This window comes from Salvia hispanica, chromosome 4 (assembly GCF_023119035.1).
Source record: "Salvia hispanica cultivar TCC Black 2014 chromosome 4, UniMelb_Shisp_WGS_1.0, whole genome shotgun sequence".
Lineage (NCBI taxonomy): Eukaryota > Viridiplantae > Streptophyta > Magnoliopsida > Lamiales > Lamiaceae > Salvia > Salvia hispanica.
The window spans coordinates 49120518-49142937 of record NC_062968.1 but is presented as its reverse complement, the minus strand read 5'-3'; the positions used below and the strand labels follow the sequence as shown (position 1 = coordinate 49142937).

Genomic DNA, 22420 nt, shown 5'->3' with positions numbered 1-22420 from the left:
AATCAAACTATGTTAATCTCTATTAGAATTTATAAAAAAAAAATATTCTTTTGCAATTTATTTAGGATGTAATGGAAAGCGACCTTTTGAACACATCTCTATAAAAATCACACCAATACCCCAATTATCTTCTTTATAATAATTAGTTATTAATTATTGCATATGATATGTTCCAAATTATTACTATAAGTCAATATAATTTTAATTACAAATTTTGCGTCCTTTCTTGTGTCCCGACACCAACTAGGAAATAATGACCTTAGGACCTTATTATTTGTCTGCCCAATTCTATTAATTTCCTTGGATGCAGTAGCATGAGATCATTGCCTATCATGGTTGTGTCAACTTTCGATATGATAAATATACCGGCAAAAAGAGATAAAGTCATACTAAACCAAGCACTATTCTCATTATGTTTAGTTTGATTAATAAAATTTGCGAATTTAGGCAAATTCCTACTTGATGTTTATAATTTATTGTTTTGCTGAAAAGTTTTTCACACAAGGTTAGTAGTTGTCGTCTCGAACATTAAAGTAGACTCCTATTGCACCGTGTCCCACGTGGGAATCTAAACTTGCCCAACAACATATTATGTCTAGGTCCTAAGGGGAAAAGCAACTATTGAAGCCAATAATATTCAGTGCACGATATATATGAAAATTTGGTAACAATAATCAATTTGTAGCCTAAGTGCATATATATCAGACAAATAAATAAGATGATAGTAGTATGTATCTAGTTTGCAATATAAAACAATCATGTTCTCAGTTGATAATAGCGTGAAATGAGATGTATGGAGATTTCTGGCAACACTAGGAAATGATTGGTTGAGGAATATTTAGAGTAATCTTACTATATATACTTGTCATCGTCACCGCAAAACCAAATCTGTTTCTTTTGCCCATGTGGCACAAATTATGGATCGGCTACAGATATATATCTATTTTCTCCTAAGATGCAGATAACAAATTTCTCTCGCATCCAATCATTACCAAGCTATGGACATGTAATATACAATAAATTAATTTAATCCGTCTTATTATGATTGATAAAATTAAACCCAAAGTAAAAGCGCAATATTTTCTTAGCATATAAATTTATAAACGGTGTAAACGTATGTATTTATAATGTACTTTTATGTTACTTATCAATTTGATATCAAGTGGCTTGTGAAATAAGGGGTTAAATTTGAGTTCTAACTTTTTTTTTATCATGGCAGATTTTAGATACACTAAGATTATATTAGTGGCCATCATCAATTCACTAAACAATATCCATTACACAAGAATATACTAAAACGTGGGATCTCAATAATGAAATAGTCATGACATAGGATAGTGTATTTATTATTGATTAGAAAACGAGATGCCCAATAATATGGAGATAATAGTATTATCCAAAGACCTTTGCATTATTATCCAAAATGAAATACCAAAATCCCCCTATATAAAATCCCTCGTCAAACTCATCACCACCATTATATTTCTCTAATATTTTCAATCTCTCTATAGCCTTTACTACTCCGCCGTGATGGCGTCGCCGAAGAGTGAGCGGAAAGGAAGCGAGGAGAAGAAGAAGAAGGGGCGTTTGTCGGAGAAGGCGTCGTCGTTTCACGGGAGGGACGCTGGAGCTTTCTCGGACATGGTTCCGCGGCCGAAGACAGTGCCGGACTTGCTGGCCGGCGGGATTCCATCGCCTCCGCCGAAGCTAACGAAGTTGCTGGTGAACGTGACCATACAGAGGAGCCCTGGCCCCATCCACGTTTTAATGCCGCCGGAGGCCACCGTGAAGGACTTGATCACGGTCGCACTCCGCCACTATGTCAACGAGGCGCGGCGCCCGGTTCTTCCGTCCACCGCCGCCTCCGCGTTTGATCTTCATTACTCTCAGTTCAGCTTAGAAAGTAAGCTCTCGTTTTCTTGGATTTTAAGATTCTCATCCAATTTTCTTTTCTATACTCTAATTAGTAGAGTAATTTGATTTCAAGTTTTTTTTTTAATTATTATTTTGATTAATGAAAATAGCTTAAGTATGAATGAAAATGAGAAACAGGGTTGGATAGGGAGGCGGAAATAGTGGAGTTGGGGTCAAGAAACTTCTTCCTCTGTCCGAGACACACGGAAAACGGCAGCGTATGCGTATCAAAGGAGGAGGTAACCAACAAAGCCTTGCCTTGCCTCAAATTCATGGATTTTTTACTCTAAATACACTTGCTTGTTTCACTAATTCTTTTTAAATATACTACTCCCTGCTTTGCAAAAGGAAGGTGTAAATATAGTTAAAACCATCGAATATGCGGTTTTAATTAGGCATCTATAGAGTTTAGTTTTAGCACAGTGTTGGTGTGCTCCAAATCTGCAATCTGAATACAATAGGCAGAGGATGGATGACCTTTTCTATTTTATTGGTTATAGTATCCAGAAAATGTCAGAATGTTATGGGCTCTCGGAGTTTGGTATTCACATTTTCGATTTTCCTACTAGTTATAGTTTATTTATTTATCTAAGTATTGATGGAATCAATTTAGCGACTCTATAACATCTCGTCTCGTGTGTTGATAATATATAATATAGGAGTATGTCTCTACATTGATTCCATGATCATCAGCAAAGATAATTTATACTACAACAAATTAATCATGGAGTACATATAAAAAAGTGCACTATAATCACGATCAGAGTTCTTGCATCTATATACTTGTATACATATAAAAAATGCATATTTGAGTTTTAATAATGATGGAGACTTACCTGCAACCTTTAATTGGAGAAAATTGGTTTTACATATCCACGAAGGGGCACATGGAGATGCCCCAGAATCAGTCAATAATTTTTCATGTTCAGGCATCACTTGACACCAATTTAATTAGTTTTTTCCGGAAAAATATTAGATTCGTTAAGTTTCCCAAAAAATATCCTTGCGTGTGAAGAATAAAGGCATAGAAAATGAACTTGGGTAAATATGAAAGAGCATGACATGCAGACATTAATCAACTAAGCAGATGAATGACGAGATGAATCCAGATCTACTATAGCTCCAAACCATACTCAAGAGTTTAACAGTCACAGAGTATCGTTTACTTATATATATTGCCCGATCCCGTATTAAAATACCACAACAGAGAGGCCCTAGAAATGTTAAATCAAAATAAGTCTGTGAAGCACTACAGGAACGTGAAAATAAAAAAGAGTAAAGTGAAGCTATAAAATAACAATATTGGGGTCCTCTATCAAAATCAGCGACAGTGAATCCAACTAGCACGCAGCAGCATCCCCAAAAAACAGACTATGCTTAATAATTGAGGACTATCCATGAGCGCTGCAAGCCGACTTCACCCTGCAAATACAACTCGGTATCCATGAGCGCTCCAAGCCGACTTCACCCTGCAAATACAACTCGACCTGCCCACTTCAACCGAAATACCTGTACAATATCCATGGTAATCTATAATCAAAAATCTGTGCTCAATATGTTTCTAAGCAGGGTACCTGGACCTGCAAAACTAGTCATCCAGGTGAGATTTGCAACTATATAAATATACTTGAAAATAAATTGGAACAATATGCAAAACCTCAGCCTTGCTGTTTTGCGGCTACAGGACACCTGACTGCACACACACAGATACAAGTTTTCATGGAACAACTAAGGCAGACACAGACCAAATAAGGAAGTTCGCTAATGGGAAATCATGAGAGGCAACTGTAATAACCAAGAACCTTCCAGTACCCATATCAAAAATCAAGAAATGAAATATCATAAACTATTAAAGTGCATCTCTGTCTCAATGCTAAGCACTGTCATCGAAGTAAGCTATTATATTATAGATATTCCTAGTAGGATGTTGCACAACAAAACAAATGGAATGAAACTTATGAAAGACTTTATGGATAAATACAACACTGATGTTGTATGCACACAGTATTATGATCAGTGCTAGAAGACTAAAAGACCATTTTAGAAAAAAATTTATCAGAGTTAGCATAGACAACAGCTTCCTAGAACATAGTATGACATGCAGACATAGAGATGGGTGCAGGAGGTAAATTCAACTTTCATCGAGTTGGAAAATGGGAAATAAATGTCAAAATGGAAAAAAAAAACGACTCTGGGCTTCAAAAGATTTAGGGCTGATAATGATATTTTATGGGCACCCAGAACTCATGTAATGGTTCTCAGCCCAAAAAAACAAAAAAAGAAAAGAATGAAAAGCATAACAAAGGAATGTTACTAAGAAACGTAAAGTTAGCAAAAATTTGTATAATGTTCCATGACAGAATTGAAAACCTGCACATCACCTGCACATTGGAAAATGCGCAGTAAGCTATAATTATAAGACACATCATTCATAATGAAAGCTTTTCACTGTGAACAAATACAGAATACACAGGTGGAAGGGGAGCAAGAACATACCAGCGCTAATATTGTCAGTACCCATATGCATTCTGCTGCCTTCGCACATCGTTTCCTTCATTGTCCACAATGTGGGAGTCGTCATTTTCAGATCTTTGATCCTCACCGCCAGCACTTGCCTTGCTGTTAACATGTTCTGCTTCTTCCTTCTCCCTATTCCACTGTGCAATTTTAGCGCGCCTCTCTTCACTTCCTTCCCTTGCAGGACTACGATTCCTCCTGCCACCTGGACTTCGGCTTCTACCCCTCCTACTTCTTGGACTTGTGCTATTGCGCCTCCTGCTTCGACTTCCATGGTGATCATGGTCATCATGCGTTCTGCTGTGACTCCGACTCCCATGTGAGCGGTCATCATAACTACGGTGCCGATAGGGACTCCTGCTCCTGCTACGGCTGCGTCTACTCCTACGCTTCCGAAATAATTGGTGCCTCAATTCCCTGTAACAAGATGTACTAATTATAATAATGCTCAAACCTTCATGCAAAAAAATGTTCAAACCTACATAAGTTTGCTTTAGTAAAAACAATTAAATCAGCACCTGCTAATCCTTTTCAGATGCATGAAGTTACAGTAGCCACCACGGTTGCATGCATCCTCCTCATACTGCCTACAGGTAGCTTCCCGAAAATCAGTCACTGGAGAGAAATCAACAATAATGGGGCGTCCTGAAGAATCACACAATAAGTCGGAGGAATCATATATTATAATGAACTATAATCCTTCACTTGAAAGAGAATTTGATGCAAACATTAAGAGAAAGCTATCACAAAAGGAACTGGGGTACGAAAATAAGGTAATATTTATTACCTGCATAGAACCGTCCAGTCAGGTTGTTAAGAGCATTAGCAGCATGATCTTCCTCCCTAAATTGGACATAAACATTGCCAACCTGCCAGAAAAAACCATCTTAAGTTATATTTGAAAGACCAATTTGAAGATATAAAATTATATGTGTGGGAAAATCTACCATATGATCGGCTAGATTGTCACAAATATTTAAGCTTTCAATCTCCCCGTATTTGTTTAGCTCCTCAAACAGATCTTCATAAAAGTCCTACAACACCAAATTATAAAGAATAGTAAATACAGTTACATGTCCATGTATCACAACAAAAAGTGCTACACATAAGAACTATCGGCATAACAGCGAAGACATGCATAATTGAGCTTAATAAATCAAAAAGTTGCACTTGAACCACACAATACTACAACAGTAAGAAACAATTTCAGAGAGCAATAGAGCATACATCTGTTTGTTGATAATATAAGACAATGACAAACATGATTCAATATCAGTATGGCCTCATTTCCTTTTGTTTTACAGGAAAATGAATATAAATTTATCCATCTGCCATGGCAGATATTTGCCAACATTGATGCGTAAACTGCCATGTCACATTGAGGTGTAGCGCTTGGACAACATTGATTTGATCAAATCAACATTTTATTCGTTAGAATATATACCCACCAGCTCAACCATCCTCGATACAAGCCAATTATTGATCATAGGCAACATTGGATTATAAGCCACAGGGCAACTAACAATTGAATCAATAGACATAGGCTTATGCCAGTAGTTTGAAAAGAAAACAAGTGAAATGAAATAAGTAATCTGTCTAACAGCGAAAAAGGGAGAGAGAAGGCAACCTCGAAGTGTTCCTGCATCTTTTTGGGATCGATGGGCTGGCCCTGAGCGTCGACGCCGGGAGTAATCATGTCGGGGCGCTGGTACATATTGGAAAGCAGAAGCGTTGGGCTGATGCTGGGCTTTGTGTGGAGGCGGGAACAGCGGTCGCCGTGCCTGCAGGCGCCGATTTTGAAGTAGAAGGGGCAGTTAACCCTGTCCTTCTCTGTACCAAAAATTGACGCCAAGTGCTCCGCCATTTCAAGCTTGCTTATTGGATTGAGATATTTCGCGATTAGGGTTTTCAAATAGCAATGAGGAAGCTATTTGTAATGAGCTACTATTATCTGGAGACTTCTACTCAGGATTCAGAACAAAGGATTTATTTAGATAACTATACAGATTAACGATTTTCTAACTTCTTTTCGTTTGATGGCAAATGAGTCTACTGGTGCCGTCTTGTGATAATGTGTCATAAGTTAATCAATCAATTCGAGTATTTGTGCAATTGAGTACTAATAGTCTAATAGAGATATTTTTCTGAGAAATTCATTCCAGATATCTTTTGACAAATTTACTAGTGATATTTTATTACTCCTTGCTTACTATTCTTATTCTCCGAGGTCATATTTTTTTTCTATAAAATATGTCACATTTACTTTTTAAAATTTATATTAATATAAATATATTATTTCTCTCTCCACCTAACACATAAAATAATATGGAGTATCTTCTAAAATTTCGTGTCATTTTTCAACTATGTCATTTACTACGGACGGAAGAGAAGTAACGGTAGATTAATTGATCAAGCAGATTACAGTAAAAAAAAAAAAAAAAAAAAAAAAAAAAAAAAAAAAGTCAGTCGATTAAAGAAGCAGATTGGGCCTTTAGAGGGACAGCCCATTACTACGGGCTTCATGTATAGTGGCCCATACTGTCTTACGCTACATTCCAATGGCACTCTATTAGGTAAACTCATTATTAAAGAACAGCTCAGCTACATGTGCTGATGTACGGCTACGGGCTATTGTTTCATGATGTACGATTATTTCTAATTCACATTATCTATTTATTTAATTTTTTATCTAATTTAGATGCGGCAAAAAATATAATTACAGTGATTTTTTTCTGTCTGATTTACATTTTGGTAGAGTACATGAAAATATAAAAATCCCTCTGTATTGTCAAAAGGTAAATTACATCCTCGTTTTACATGTTTTTGTCTACTTTCTGGCTATTTAAGGTATTCTATTTTCTTTTTATTCTAATATTTTAACCTTTATAAATAGGGTATTGACTATTTATTTTAAATCACAAGAATTACAATCAATTAATTTAATAATTCTTGAAATGAACAAACAAGCACGCTCAACTAAAAATAAATAAATAAATCGTATTGTGTTAATTAGATCACGAAAAAGTTAATAGGTTCCACTAACTCCGTTAAAATATAATCCATTGAAATCATGAATGCATTTTGTCATTTATTTTGTAAAAACTATTTATATGCAGTATATCTGACTAATACTACAGTATTTAAGAAATCTTACTCCGACCCCATTAAATTATTAAATACTCCATTCATTATAAAGTAGTGGAGTTATTTTGTCATTTTAGATCGTTTCATGGTAATAAAGTCATTTCTTTTTTTTTTTAAGTCAAAACATTTTTTCTCACTTAGTTTACTATCTTTTACGTACTTTATTCTCTCTTAACTTCTCTATATTTTTCATTTCCTGCTTTATTATTCATTTACTTAACTCACTGAAAATAATTTTTCTTAAATTGCATGCCGAAAAGAAATGTCTCCGGTGCCGGAACGGAGGGAGTAGTATAATAAAAACAAGCCCTACATGTATCTTCATAATTAACACGTGCGGACATTATAATTTATGGAGGATGTATAATTCTTGAAGCAAATTCCAGCTAATGCAATAAATGAGGACCCCCAGCTTGAAAAATCCCCTGGGTTTTACAATCAATGAAGGCATTAATATTTGATTGATGCATAAGGAAGTTTACTTTTATCGTTTTGTCATGTTGTCACTTAATTATCTCTTGTTGCAATAGTGGAATAAAAATGACATATAAAACCCAGTGATATGTTGGTTATGCTAATCATACAGCACAGACGCACAGTTGAGGGAGACAGTTCATCAACTATTATTATTTGAAGGGAAGGGGTATTGCCCCCCACCATGATAGATATAATTGAATACACGAAAAATAACCATGGAAAAATACAATAACCTAGTTTCATAGTAACATTTGTTCTTTCAAATATAAACTAATCATATCCGTAACCCGATTTATTGTATTTGTAACTAGCTATTAATTGGATAAGATTTAAAAACTCGGGCCATTGGTCTAAAAATCATAGTCTAAGGCATGGTTATATGGCGAGAAATATGAGTATAGAATAATTATGAATTACCATAGTATAATATTGTTATGATCACGTAGTTAACTTTATATACTAAAAATATCGACATCTCACATAAATATAAATAGGTTTTGGTAACGACATAGAGTTATGGAAAAAGAAGTGGAACTGATCAGCTGAATATTAACAAAAAATATCGTAATCGATTATTGGCAAACATATTATTCAACTATTCATGAAAATAAATTATAACGTTCCATTTTTCAAGATCATTATTTAAATTATAACGTTCCATTTTGCAGGATCAATTGTTTTTTTAAATAATTAACTATCAGAAAAGCTATTAGTAGTTTCATTTTTTATATAAATTTTAGTGTATACTTCATAAATTAAAGCCATATTCACATTCATAATTTTTCTTGCTTAAGTTAAAAAAATCATGAAAAAATCTGTGTGAAGAAATAATTGAGTTGCACCTTTTTTATAGATAAATAAAGGCTGCACCAAGGATTGTTTGGCCAACTCACACACATATAATTGAGTTATATTTTTAGTGGATTAAGGTGTTAAGTTAATTCATCTTCTTAGTTATTAGGATTTGATTGTTGTTCTTAATTGATGTATCTCTATCCCAAAAATATATTGGGATTCATTAATCAAAAATATAAATATAAAATTATAGAAAATAAAATTGGGTAATATGGCTTAAAAACTTTGTGTCAAAAATCAGCTTCCCAAAATTGAATAGAAAAGCAAAACAGGAGACCCCATATTACGAGCAAAGTTGTGGTCATATACTCATATACATGATCAAAATAACAAAAGCATATTTCTACTAAAAATCCAAAATGCCGACAGATTAGTAGGTGAGCTGTTCTATTCATATAGTATATATATATGTGGATTGCTCAACGAATACAATTTGGGTAGTTTCCTCTCCATGTGACTTATTCATAATATTTGTCATTATTGCCTACATACAACAGATTACCAAATCAAAAGACAAATAAGTTCTTAAACAAGTACTACTACTACTACTCTGATGAGAAGAGAAAACTACAGTTAAGTAGAGATGAAGACAATGGAATACAGTTGAGAACGTCAGTGAAATTTCTTAAAAATGATTCGTTCTTAAAAGGTTTTTACATAACTGATTGAAGAATGTACGTACAAGAAGATGTTTTACGCTTATCTACGATCATACATAGTATTAAAATACTTTTATGTGTTCAATTTTAATAGTAGTATAAATTAAGTTTTGTATGTATTGTTCAATCAATAAAGTTTTCCACGTAATTGGAAATATAAAAAAAATCCCAGATATTCACACTATTGGAGATGGCCAATCAAAAGTATATCTCTTGCCTTAACAATACAAAGCAAGATGAACTATGACTCAGAGTGAACAACTTTCAAACCACTGTAATTCTAACAAAAACATAAAGAAAAAGAAGGAATGTCTAATCTAATCGACTTGGTGGGATATATCTTGGTATAACTAAATGAATATAGATTCCTTTTCCGCAACTGCAAATCAAATAAACCAAAGACTGTAATCTTGTGTACATTTCACCCTTCTTTGTAAAGCAGTGAGCAGTTGAGCTAAGAAGTGGGAACGATGGTGCCAACGTAGCCAAATCCAACGATGGTGAAAGTGATGACTTGAAGAAACAGGTATATGAAGTAGTTGTTCTTCCCGTAGAGGAAATCGTAGCATCCACACACGAACAGAAACACTGCGAATCCCAGCTCGTGCACTTGTACTCTGTCTCCCAACAGCTTCCTCAGAGATATCTTGCTCAAACCACTCTTCTTACCTTTGTTGTTGAGCTTATCTCCGAGTTTCTCTGTCACCACCCACTCGTTCACTCTCTTCGCCTCAAAAAGCCCGATCAATGCTGCCTTGGTCCGGTGGAAGGACATCACGTTCTCAAACAGCACCCAATAGAACAGCAGATGGAACGACCGTGGAGTTCCCACCGAGTTGAGGGCAGTAATGATGCAAGGAAGGTAAATGGCTCCCCATTTCGGGACGTATACTTCAGGCACCAAAATGGAGAGAGGCAGAACCACACAGTAGAAGAAGAATGTGAAGAAGTGTGCGATGATCTTCCTCACGAAGAAGAAGCTGTAGATCACGTAGAATTTCTTGTACAAAGTTACTTTCTGCCATCCAAGAGTATATTCACAAATTAATTTCACATTACAATTAATCATTAGCAAAGCACTCCTAATTAATAAGAAAAGAACCTTGTTTGTTGCAATTCCCATCATCATTTTCCTAAACAGATTAGCCGGTCCACAAGACCATCTATGCTGCTGGAACCTGAAGGCCTTAAAAGTACTCGGAAGTTCGCTATATACCTACAACAACAACAGACATGAGTTTCATATCTCTTCATGTTATGTTACATAAATTTTCATATAAAAGTTTTAATAAATTTAGGACATGATAATTAGACCTGGAGATCACCAAGGTAGAGAAATTTCCAGCCTTTGAGACCAGCACGGACAGCAAGATCCATGTCTTCCACTGTCGTTCTGTCGTTCCATCCTCCAGCCTCGTTGATTGCTGCAATCCTCCATATTCCACCAGTTCCTATAACATGGAGTGTTTTTTTTTTTAGCACAAAGATTAATAAGTATTTAGTGAAATAGTACTAATAAAAAAACATGGTTAAGTTGTTACCGTTGAAGCCGAAAAATGCATGAGTGGCTGAACCTACTTCTTGCTCAACTGTGAAATGATAATCTAATGACATTTCTTGCATTCTTGTCAGCAAGCACTCATTTGAATTCACTGCAATTAACCAAATATACATACACCTTTACATATGTTACTTATTCCATCAACAAACTGTAACACTACTTTTTAGTAGTATATCATTCGATAACAAGGAGTACTTAACTCAAGATCTTCACGTGTATTCAATATATGTAGCATTATATATATAGTGTATACATGTGAAATAGATAATGAGGGAAAATTTGTGCAAAGCCACAAAAACAACAAAGAAGCATTTGATTAGGTCCATCAACCATGTGAGCAGTAAAGACTTGTTACTTTTCTGGCAACACGTGATAAGAAACTTGCTAGTACGTCACAAAGTCAGAACCTTGAATTACCACCTGGACTTTTTTAACTCAAAAAACTTTTTACATTATAACCGTCGGTGGGAGGTTGAGATTAAATGGTTATACTACTACTACACATGGTTATACTACTACACACATCTCTACCCTTGATGGTGTTGATAAGGAATCGGCAGCTGACGGCTCCACAGAAAAAGACAAACTTACCCCCCATATCTAGCGCTTCCATGCCGTTTAATCCGGGATTTACGAATAGTTCTCGTCATTCAGTTATATGAGTGACGAAAGATTATCAAATTTTGCATCACACATATTTTTAATTAATAAAACTTAGTCGATTTAAGAAATTATAAGGTCAACTTAATATGGTGGTTGTTTTGCTATCAAGTCAAAAAAAGATAATTAGGAGGATGGCAAATTAAAAGTCCATAATCTAGATTTAATGGGCCCCTAAATGCCCCGCAAATCTCTCCAATAACTAAATGCAAACGACCTGCGTATTTACGCTTATACCCCCCACCTTCAAAATTAGTTACTACTACTAATTAATTAGTATAGAGAAATATGAAAACAACAACCGACGCTTTCGTATGTAGGGAACCGACGATTTGTGTTAACTAAATTTAGTCCAACTCAAACAATTGAGGCTTACCGAATCTCCAGCGGGCTTGTACAAGTGCAATATCGGGATTGTGGATGAGAAAAGGGACGGATCGCCTGAGAAAATCAGGTTGGGGTCGGAAATCAGCGTCGAAGATGACGACATAATCGCATTGCTTGACGTAGTCGTGTTTCAATCCTTCCTTGAGCGCCCCAGCCTTGTAGCCTCCTCTTGACTCTCTAATTTGGTATCTTATGTTAACGCCTTTGCTTGCCCACCTTAAGCATTCCTTCTCAATCATGTCCTAACCACCAATATAAATCAAATTAAAGGCAATCATAATGTAATGACGGCCCTAATTGCGAAATCAAAATAATTTGGAATCACTCAATTTATTACTCCTATTAAAAGCAAGGAGGAAGGAATATATAGAAATTAGTGTGCAGTGAAGTATGAATACCGAAAAAACAGGTTGCATTTACAAGATAAAGGCACGTTATATTGGACCATTGGGATGGAAACAAACGACAAGGAGACTAAAATTTCAACTCAAAAATAACAAATACGGTAGTATTACTACCTTGATGAGATAGTCGGTGGAGTCGTCGAGAACTTGAATGACGAGCCTATCAGCAGGCCACGATAAATTAGAGGCAGCACCAATCGAAATCTTGTAAACCTGCGATGGAATTCATTTCATCAAAAAGGAGGTTAATTACTGATGATGATGCGAAAAGGGAGATACGGATACCTCTTTTTCGTTGAACATGGGGATCTGAACGAGGACCATAGGGAAAGCGCCACTCCCCTCTTCCAAGTCGTCTTTCATGGCCTCCCATTTGTATCTCTTTTCAGGCTTCTTCCAGAAGAGCTTCACCAAAACGATGACCACACCCATGTAAAGCCTCTCCATGAAAACCATGATGGACATCGCCAGACAAATGTACACACAAATCGTCACCAACGGCACTATCAGTGGCGCCTTTATCAACTCCCACACCATCCCAATTTGCCCTCCAATGTCCGAAGAGTACCCCGCCAATGATTCCGGTATGAAGCTCTTTCCAGATATTTCACCCATTTTTTAAAGCTGTCTTGTGTTTCTCACAGATCTGCGAGATCTTTAAGAAGGGACTGTTACTTCACTCACTCACTCGGCCAGCTAGTTTGTTGTGTGGCCTGAAAATAGACGAGAGAGAAACAAGCATGGCGGCATTGCGGCAGTGTAGCCTGTAGAGAGAGAAGAGTGGAGCAAGTTATGAGAGTCGGTGCCACTGAAAAATTAAGATTATTTTAAGTAGTCAATATTTGGACTATTGTTGCTAGTAATAAATTTTGGCTTTTTTTATTACTCCATTTCCATTTCTTATTAGTAAGTTGATTGTAAAATTTAATTTTCCAATGACTTTTCTTAGTTCTTGTAAATATTCCTATCAATCTATTTCTTGGTATAGACTGAATATTAATAATTTGTGAAAGCCTACTAAAATGAAGTAGGTAGACTTGTGTTGTTTCATTATTTTGATATTGTTTGATAAACTAGTGATAGTTCGGAGTAAATTTGAGTATTGAGTTTATTTTATAATGGCGCTCTAATAGTATTAAGTTAGTAATCACCATCCTTGTTTAAAGGGTAAATTACTAAATTATAAAGGTGAAGATGTAGAGGAGATAGAATAAAAGTACTAGATATAAGAGCATCTCCAATGCCGGCTAGCCGATTCGCGTCGCTAGCCGGTCGGCTAGCCGAACCATTGCAGTAGGTCAGCCCGAAATCGGTGAAAAAAGCGGCGTGGGCTAGCCGATCGCCTCGCGATGGCCGCCATTGTGGCGACCCGATCGGCCAACGTCCTTTTTCGATTTTTTTTTAAAACCTATATAAACGCGATTTTAGTTTCATTTTCATTTGCATCACTTGTTTTAACGAGTTTTCTCTCTCTCTAAATTTCTGTACAAGAGCATCATCGAGCGATGAGTAACGCGGGTGATAGCAGTGGTGGGGATGCTGAGGAGTACGAACGGAGGATGAACGAGGCTATGGAGGCCTACATGAACCGCGAGATGGAACGGTACATGCGTAGGGTGGAACAGCAGGCGATACCTCGCCCTCCACGGGTTGTCCACCGCCGAGCAGTGATTGATCGGGATCACGTAGCCACACATCAGCGGCTATATGACGACTACTTTTCAGAGAAACCGCGGTTTCCCGCAAACATGTTCAGGCGGCGTTTAAGAATGCGCAGGGAGTTGTTTATGCGTATCGTTGACACTTTGGAGCGTCGATATATGTATTTCCGCTTCAGGCACGATGCGGTTGGCAGACCCGGCACACCCCTATTCAAAAGTGCACGACGGCAATCAGGCAGTTGGCCTACGGAGGCGCGGCAGACATGTGGGATGAGTACCTCCACATCGGTGAGACGATCGCTCTGGAATGTCTGAAGTTTTTCTGTCAGAGCGTGATAAACATTTTCGGTGAGGAGTACCTTCGAAGCCCTACTCCCCAAGATTGTCAGAATTTGATGCAGATGCACGGGGAGCAGCATGGGTTCCCCGGGATGTTAGGCGGCATAGATTGTATCCATTGGGAGTGGAAGATCTGTCCGACTGCCTGGAAGTCAAAGAATCCCACGATGATCCTCGAGGCCATAGCTGATTACCGGCCGTGGATCTGGCATGCGTATTTTGGGGTAGCCGGGTCGAACAACGACCTCAACGTCCTCAACTCGTCGCCCCTTTGCAACGAGAAGTGTTAGGGCATTGGTCCGGCCGTCTCATTTGTGGCCAACGGCAACCGGCATGATATGGGCTACTACTTGGCGGATGAGATATACCCTAGGTGGCCTGTCTTTGTGAAGACGATCAGGCACACAAGTGATGAAAGGAAGGCCTACTTTGCGTAACGGCAGGAGTCGGCGCGCAAGGACGTGGAGCGTGCATTTGGCGAGCTCCAGTCTCGATGGGCGGCAATTAAGGGTCCAACGCATTTGTGGGATGTCAAATGCGTTTCCCAAATAATGTACGCCTGCATTATCATGCACAACATGATCGTCGAAGACGAAGGCGTACAACCGACTAGTTGGGCCAATGACGATGAAGCCGGTCCAAGCCACAGAACGGCCACCCCTAGTGTACGACGTGGGGTACCTCTTGATGAAGTCGGCCGCCTCAAGGAATATGCCGACATGCGCCAAGTGGATGCTCATATTCAACTCCAAAAGGATATAATTGAAGAGTTGTGGGCACGGAGGACTGCACGGTGATAGTTTTTTTTCTTTATAATGTTATTTTTTTCTATCTATGTACCTTTTTTAATGCAATTAATGAATTTTTTTGTATATGTCTCGTAAATTTAATTCCATAATTTAATCGTAATTTTAATTCCGTAAATGTAGTATTTTTTTAATTATTTTTATTGCGGCCGGTCTATGGCTGACCTAAATCTGATGTGGAAGGTGGATTTGTAGTGCTGCTGACGTGGCAGGGAGAGAGAATGGTTGACCTATAATTGGCCTATTTGCATTGTGGATGCTCTAATCGGAAAGAAAATTAATTTTGAGAGCATACTATCCACGAGATCTCACATGAGCCTCCTGTGTCTGCAAGTTCTAGATGATATTGAATTCTTTCCTTTTTCTAGTACTCCGTATCACTATCTTTTACTAGTTTCTTGTTTTAAATTTTGCCCTTAAATTCTAGAGGAATATTCGAGTACTATTAAACAGTAAACACCTCAATAAAAATAGTTGGGGTTGACCCACCAACCCGGAAAAGAGAAATTAATAAAATTGTCCCCAATAATTTTTGTGATGATAGTAAGGACCCACTTAATTAAGAGACCAAACCGGAGTAAAACTTCCGGTGGTTGGATCCAGATTCCGACGTCGGAGTTCCCCTACTCAAATAATTAACTTGATGCCAAATGTGGGGTGTTCCCATGACTGTAGATTGATGATTGTAATATCAATAATACTTGAAGTTTTAGACTTACAGTGCTTTTTAGGGTGTTCTGAGGCCTGAGGATATTTATTCTTATAATTTTGTATCTTTGATGAAAATTTGTCAAGTTGTGATTTAATTTTGAGAATGTAGATATTGTTGGGCAAGTATGCGTGTCGAAAATGTTAAGGTAAATGTTTAAATAGTATAAATGTTTAAATAGTATTAATGTTACTTAAATGATATTTCAATATAATAGAATCAGATTAGACTCAGTCCAACTATTTAGTACTCTCTCCGTCCCACTTTCGGAGTTCTGGTTTACTATTTTTGGATGTCCCACTTTAGAAGTCCCGATTGAAATATTTCATAAATGGTATTAGGTCATGCATTCCACTCCACTCACATTTTATTATAAAACTAATAGTATAAAATAGTAGGACCCGCATTCTACTATATTTTTTCACCAACTTTCCTTTACATTTCTTAATACCTGTGCCGAACTCAACCGGGACTCCTAAAGTGGGACGGAAGGAGTACTTAGTATGTGTATTTAACTCTGGGAAGTTATTAGCTACCATCAATTTATAGAAACTTTTTGGTACCAAAGAAATATTCCAAAAAAGACAACCATACATTTTGAATCAATTGAATAAAAAGTTTGAAGGGATCAAGATTCATGATGGGGAAAACTCCAGAAGATGGAAAGTGTATCAGTCCTTACATAACTATTAATAATAATAATATTTGAACAACTGTAAGACCCTTAATTACAACATGCTATGAAATTCATATGGCAAATGGGTTTAATATGGCCAATTAATATTATTAATATACAAAATTCATATCATGCTATGGTAAATTCACTCCTCAAATTTCACCGAAACATGTTATGCAAGAAATGAATTTTCATAGACGTTGAGCTCATTTTTTTCTCTTTCTTAGCTTAGATATTATATGTACTTTCGTGTAAATATATTCCAAGTAAAATATGCAATATCCATCATAAAATGAATGATCACAATATTAGCATAATTCAATTTTATTTACTGTTAATAGGAATCCTCAATTTCTTTTTTCTTTGGTCAAAAGTAGATGTGAAGGTAAGCGCAGAAAATTGTGAAATTTGCTTTACTGATTCTATTTTATCTTGTAGTATTAGTGAAATACTAGCATATGATTTGAAAAAATAATACTCCCCTCATCCGTTAATATTTGTCACTAATTTTCTTTTTAGTATGTCAACTAATATTTATCACACTTAATTTTTACTAATATTTTTTTATGATAAATAACTCGTTACGCTCACATTTTGATCACGGCTTTCCTGACAATTAGCACATATTAAAATTCTAAACACTCTATATACTCCATCCATCTAAAAATAAGCAAATTTGAGTTCTTTAACAAAATAAGTAAAGAAACCCATTGATGGCATTATAATTACATGACATTAATTTGATGGAAATTACAGTTATAGGCCAAGAGTACGTCTACCAAATACGTCACATCATAAAGAGAGATTAAATCGTGTTGAAGGTTACAAATAACATTATTTAATTACTTGAAAAATAATTACTTTTATTGTTACAGCACTTGCAGGCTGGGACCAAGAATATCCGATATAGTAAAAAGGATCTTATGTTTTTATACATAAGTAATTTAGAGCGGGTGCGGGCGATGTGTTTTATTGAGCATACATAAGAGGTTTAAAAATTAAAACAAATTATTGATGAAAAGAAAGCAAGGAATAGTAATTAGCTAGGGAGTGGGAAGGAAGGTGCCAATGTAGCCAAATCCGACGATTGTAAAAGTGATGACTTGAAGAAATAGGTAGACGAAATAGTTGTCTTTCCCATAGAGGAAATCGTAGCATCCACAGACGAATAGAAACATGGCAATTCCAAGCTCCTGCATGTGTATCCTCTCTCCCACCAGCTTCCCCAGACTTACAAAAGATCTCTTGCTCTTGCTCCCCTTGTTGTTCAGCTTATCACCCAGCTTCTCCGTCACCACCCACTCGTTCGCTGTCTTCGCCTCCAACAGCCCGATCACCGTCGCCTTGGTGCGGTGGAACGACATCACGTTCTCGAACAGCACCCAATAGAACAGCAGATGGAACGACCTCGGAGTTCCAACGGAGTTGAGAATGGTAATGATGGAGGGAAGGTAAATGGCTCCCCATTTGGGGACGTTCACTTGAGGCACCAAAACAGAGAGAGGCAGAATCACACAGTAGAAGAAGAATGTGAAGAAGTGGACGATCACCTTTCGCACCAAGAAGAAGCTGTACATCACATGCATCTTCTTGTACAAGCTTATTTTCTGCCATCCAAATATAATTTTGTTTACATAGATAGTCAATCACCATGAATAAATGAATACCAAATCAACCTTGTTTGTTGCGATTCTCATAACCGTTTTCCTAAACAGATTAGCCGGCCCACTAGACCACCGGTGCTGCTGCAACCTGAACGCTTTAAAAGTACTCGGAAGCTCGCTATATACCTACAACAACAACACACATCATTCATCTCTCACTCTCCTCTTTTAACTTAATTTATTATTGAAAATTTATTAGACCTGTAGATCACCAAGGTAGAGAAATTTCCAGCCTTTGAGACTCGCACGAACAGCAAGATCCATGTCCTCCACCGTTGTTCTGTCGTTCCATCCTCCCGCGTCGTTGATTGCTGCAATCCTCCAAATTCCACCAGTTCCTGTTGCATAACATATTTAATTTCTTAGCACAAAGACTAAAAACCATATTTAATTAAAAGCTTGAATTTGTTACCGTTGAACCCAAAAAAAGCATGAGTTGCTGAACCCGCTTCTTGCTCCACCATGAAATGATAATCAAATGACATTTCTTGCATTCTAGTCAGCAAGCACTCATCTGCATTAACTGCATGCATACCACTACAATTCTGTTAATTAAGTGTTCATTAATTAATAAGGAAAGAAATAATACTAACATTACCGAATCTCCAACGGGCTTGTACAAGTGCAAGCTCGGGATTGTGAATCAGAAAAGGGACAGATCGTCGCAGAAAATCCGGTTCGGGTCGGAAATCAGAGTCGAAGATGGCCACGTATTCGCATTCCTTGACGTAGTCGTGTTCCAATCCTTGCTTTAGCAATCCAGCCTTATACCCACCTTGCCTCTCTCTAATTTGGTATCTTATGTTAACCCCTTTGCTTCCCCACCTTAAACATTCCTTCTCAATCATGTCCTATCCGCCCATCAAAATCAATCATTACTACACTAATATTTATAATTTACATCTTTGATCATCAAGTAATACCTAAAAATAAAAGCTTATAAAGTCCAAAAATTGTTCAATCATATTCTTGTTAACATTAGTACTTACAAAAAGTCATGCATGATTAAAATTATATACCTTGATTAGTAAATCAGTGGAGTCATCAAGAACTTGAATGAGTAGCCTGTGAGAAGGCCACGAAAGATTAGACGCTGCACCAATTGAGATCTTGTAAACCTGTATATACAATAAAACAAACTCGATTAAACATATTTCATCAGGTGTAGCATCTAACGAAAACGAACCTCTTTTTCGTTGCACATGGGAATCTGAACAAGAACCATAGGGAAAGTGGCATTGGCGTCTTCGGAATCATCTTTGATGGCCTCCCATTTGTATCTGTTTTGAGGCTTCATCCCAAAAAGCTTGACCACAAGGATGACAGCGCCCATGTAAACCCGCTCGATGAAAACCATCGCAGACATGGCCAAGCAAATGTATACACAGATTGTTAGCAGCGGAACTATCATTAGCTCCCACACCACCCATATGTCTGAAGAATAAGATTCTGGTATCAAAATCTTTCCATAAATTTCACCCATTTTTATGCAGGGGAATGCTCTGTTTTCTGGTATCAAAACTTGTGGATGGTTTGTTAGTATGGTAAGCCGAGGGTGAAGATATGGCGAGGAGAAGTTGAGCAGAGTGGTAATCACAAATGAAGTCTGTTTATATAGTCATACATAACAAGGTATATTAATTTGGCATATTTTGACTTAACACGATTTTTAAGAAATACTACTACTGTTATGGAAGATAGGTTGAAAAAATTAGTCAAAATTCGATTTAAAAACGTTAACCGTTAAAATTTGATGGATCCGTCAGTTTTGGACTGATTGTGATCTGAGTTAAAATGTTTGGGATACAAAATTTCAAAATATAATGTCTGTGACCAAAATCGTAAAATGATCATATATTTAGGATCAATTTTAATCTTTACTCTTTAAAAAATGTATGTAAGTAGTAGCACATATTTTACACTCCTCCCTCCATTCCCGCATAAGAAACCATAATTGAGTCAACATGGATTCTTAAAAAGGTAAAGAAATATGACAAAAAAAAAGGAGAAGTTAATTAATATAATTCACAATTTCATAAAATAATTTTATAATAAAATGCGAATGAAATGAATAAATAAAATATAAAGCATTCTTTAGGATTTAGGGGGAAAAAGAAAAGGGATTTTTCTGATAGGACGATCCAAATAATAAAAATAGATTCTTATTGAGTATCAAATTATTTTATTAAATATTAACAGTACAGTAAATATATAATTGAATCAAAACACGCAAAGTTAATTCTATATAGTACATGATTGTTTTATAAACGATAGTAACCTCTTATAATTCATTTGGCATTAACAAATTCTAAATGATATCAACAATTCTAACTTATAATTCTGTTTAACTAGTACTAGTATTTAATTAATGATTAATCAGTGTGTGACGGCCTCACCCAGTCTTTGTCGTTATTTATTTTATTTCTTGAACTTGGTATGGACTTTAGTCAATGCAAGTTTTTATGAATTTATCAAATGCCAAATTGAAAGGCTTTCACCGTATCAATAAATGATAGCACATTAATTCATAGGTGAGAATTTTGTGTTAGTGTATATTATCAAAATAAAGAATATAGTTAGTCGTAATTAATTAAGAATTGATCTCAAGTTATGAGGACTCAATTTTCTGCACGTTTTGTTATTTTGAGAAACATTCCTAATTAGAATTAGCTAAAAGGATCAAATCAAGGGTTAGTAATTGTAGCCTGGTTTAATTTCCTACATTACTTCGGAAAGGTACATGCTGCAGTTTTACACGGAATTGATAATTTTAGAGGTAAAAATGCCACTAGGTTCGAATTTTACAGATAAGTATTTTATTGATTCGAGCATGTCATATTTAATTTTGCAAATGTAAATGACTTATGCCCCAACTCTATCTACGAAGAGATCTACAACTATTTAGGGGTGATAGATTGAGGGTTTAATACAACTGACTGATGGAAAAGGTAGTGCCGATGCAGGACGAGGGAAGTGCAAGAGACGATGACTGGAGAAGATTAAGGATGCCGAAGATAGATGAAGGCAGACAGAAGAGGTTGAGGGAAATGATAGGATGGTGTCATATTGTAGGAAAAGAGAAGAGAAAGCTGACGTTTTAACCTAAATGATTCTAAATTATACCTAATGAACTTTTATTAGTAATGGACTTTTTAATTAGTTTGTCAAATTATTTAGGTAAGTAATTTAAACGAGTATTCGTTAATGAGAATATAACAAACATTTATATTTATATGATGGATTGGATTGGTGTGATGAATTTACTTATTTAATAAATTAGATTTTTGATTAATCAAAAGTGTGTTTTTCTGATTGTGCGTAGTATGTGTGTGACGACTACAAGGAGAGAGAGAGAGCAGAGAATAAGATAGGGAGGAGATTGGTGACGATGAAAGAAGATTTTTTTTTTGGATGAACAAGAAAAGGCATGAGAAGTGATTTGTTCAATTATTGTAATATCTATATATATTTTTTATTTAATTAAATTATTATTAATACCAAATATACAAACTGCAACTTGCATAAATATATACAAATTACATTCGTTAAGTAATACTTCATCCGTCTTTTAAAAATAGCAACTATTTTCATTTCCATATGCACTTCAAATTATGCACTTTATATTGTAGTAATTTTTTTTTCTCTAATATGATGAGACTCATTCTCTACTAACAATACTTTAATCATTTTTTTTTATTTCTCTCTTATTTACTAATTGTACATTAAAACTATTTTTATTTCAAAAATTATTATTTCAAATGACAAATAAGTGAAAGGGATTCGAACTCCAATAATTAATTTAATTCAAGCTAAATACTTAATTAATCTTAGCATATGATTAATTAAATCTAGCCTGGCCAATTTAAAAACCAGCCCACAAGGATGTAATTTTAGTTCAAAATGAATTAAACTAGACCCTAATAATTTAAATAAAGAAAGCCCATCAATGAGGAGCCCAACTATAACCTTAGGCCTTAGCCCACCTCT

At 36.1% G+C, this 22420-nt stretch overlaps 4 protein-coding genes and 1 long non-coding RNA gene across 14 annotated transcripts; 2 read left to right on the top strand and 3 right to left on the bottom strand.

The window, feature by feature from the left end:
- The first annotated feature begins 1435 nt into the window (after positions 1 to 1435).
- LOC125219725 lies at positions 1436 to 5810 on the top strand. 2 transcript variants are annotated; one of them, XM_048121775.1, is made up of 3 exons: positions 1436 to 1903; positions 2053 to 2153; positions 5736 to 5810. In XM_048121775.1, the coding sequence occupies exons 1-3, from the start codon at positions 1531 to 1533 to the stop codon at positions 5793 to 5795; spliced, it is 534 nt and encodes a 177-aa protein (XP_047977732.1). In that variant the 5' UTR covers positions 1436 to 1530; the 3' UTR covers positions 5796 to 5810. The 2 variants fall into 2 exon arrangements, with proteins under 2 accessions (XP_047977732.1, XP_047977731.1); XM_048121774.1 differs by lacking the exon at positions 5736 to 5810 and adding an exon at positions 2415 to 2533.
- On the bottom strand, positions 3125 to 6481 carry LOC125219724 (splicing factor U2af small subunit B-like). Of its 9 annotated transcripts, none has more exons than XR_007176194.1 (8): positions 6059 to 6481; positions 5379 to 5465; positions 5219 to 5300; positions 4950 to 5076; positions 4411 to 4848; positions 4285 to 4295; positions 3572 to 3607; positions 3125 to 3494 (listed from the first exon to the last, which is right to left on the bottom strand). XR_007176194.1 is itself a non-coding variant. In XM_048121769.1 (7 exons), the coding sequence occupies exons 1-5, from the start codon at positions 6293 to 6295 to the stop codon at positions 4425 to 4427; spliced, it is 957 nt and encodes a 318-aa protein (XP_047977726.1). In that variant the 5' UTR covers positions 6296 to 6481; the 3' UTR covers positions 3125 to 3607; positions 4285 to 4295; positions 4411 to 4424. The 9 variants fall into 9 exon arrangements, 5 of the variants coding, with proteins under 5 accessions (XP_047977726.1, XP_047977730.1, XP_047977729.1 ...); XR_007176196.1 differs by having other exon boundaries at positions 3125 to 3423; XR_007176195.1 differs by lacking the exon at positions 4285 to 4295.
- Positions 6482 to 9757: 3276 nt separating this feature from the next.
- On the bottom strand, positions 9758 to 13231 carry LOC125222749 (glucomannan 4-beta-mannosyltransferase 2-like). Its single transcript, XM_048125535.1, has 7 exons — positions 12864 to 13231; positions 12693 to 12791; positions 12164 to 12416; positions 11108 to 11218; positions 10881 to 11017; positions 10669 to 10782; positions 9758 to 10584 (listed from the first exon to the last, which is right to left on the bottom strand). The coding sequence occupies exons 1-7, from the start codon at positions 13191 to 13193 to the stop codon at positions 10021 to 10023; spliced, it is 1608 nt and encodes a 535-aa protein (XP_047981492.1). The 5' UTR covers positions 13194 to 13231; the 3' UTR covers positions 9758 to 10020.
- Positions 13044 to 13468, top strand: LOC125222750. Its single transcript, XR_007176607.1, has 2 exons — positions 13044 to 13133; positions 13223 to 13468. It is a non-coding gene; the product is annotated as an uncharacterized LOC125222750 (long non-coding RNA).
- A 4211-nt stretch (positions 13469 to 17679) lies between these two features.
- On the bottom strand, positions 17680 to 19916 carry LOC125223960 (glucomannan 4-beta-mannosyltransferase 2-like). The gene is made up of 7 exons (XM_048127284.1): positions 19620 to 19916; positions 19453 to 19551; positions 19032 to 19284; positions 18846 to 18956; positions 18635 to 18771; positions 18446 to 18559; positions 17680 to 18376 (listed from the first exon to the last, which is right to left on the bottom strand). Exons 1-7 carry the CDS (start codon positions 19914 to 19916, stop codon positions 17813 to 17815), a joined length of 1575 nt encoding a protein of 524 aa, XP_047983241.1. The 3' UTR covers positions 17680 to 17812.
- Between the last annotated feature and the right edge of the window lie 2504 nt (positions 19917 to 22420).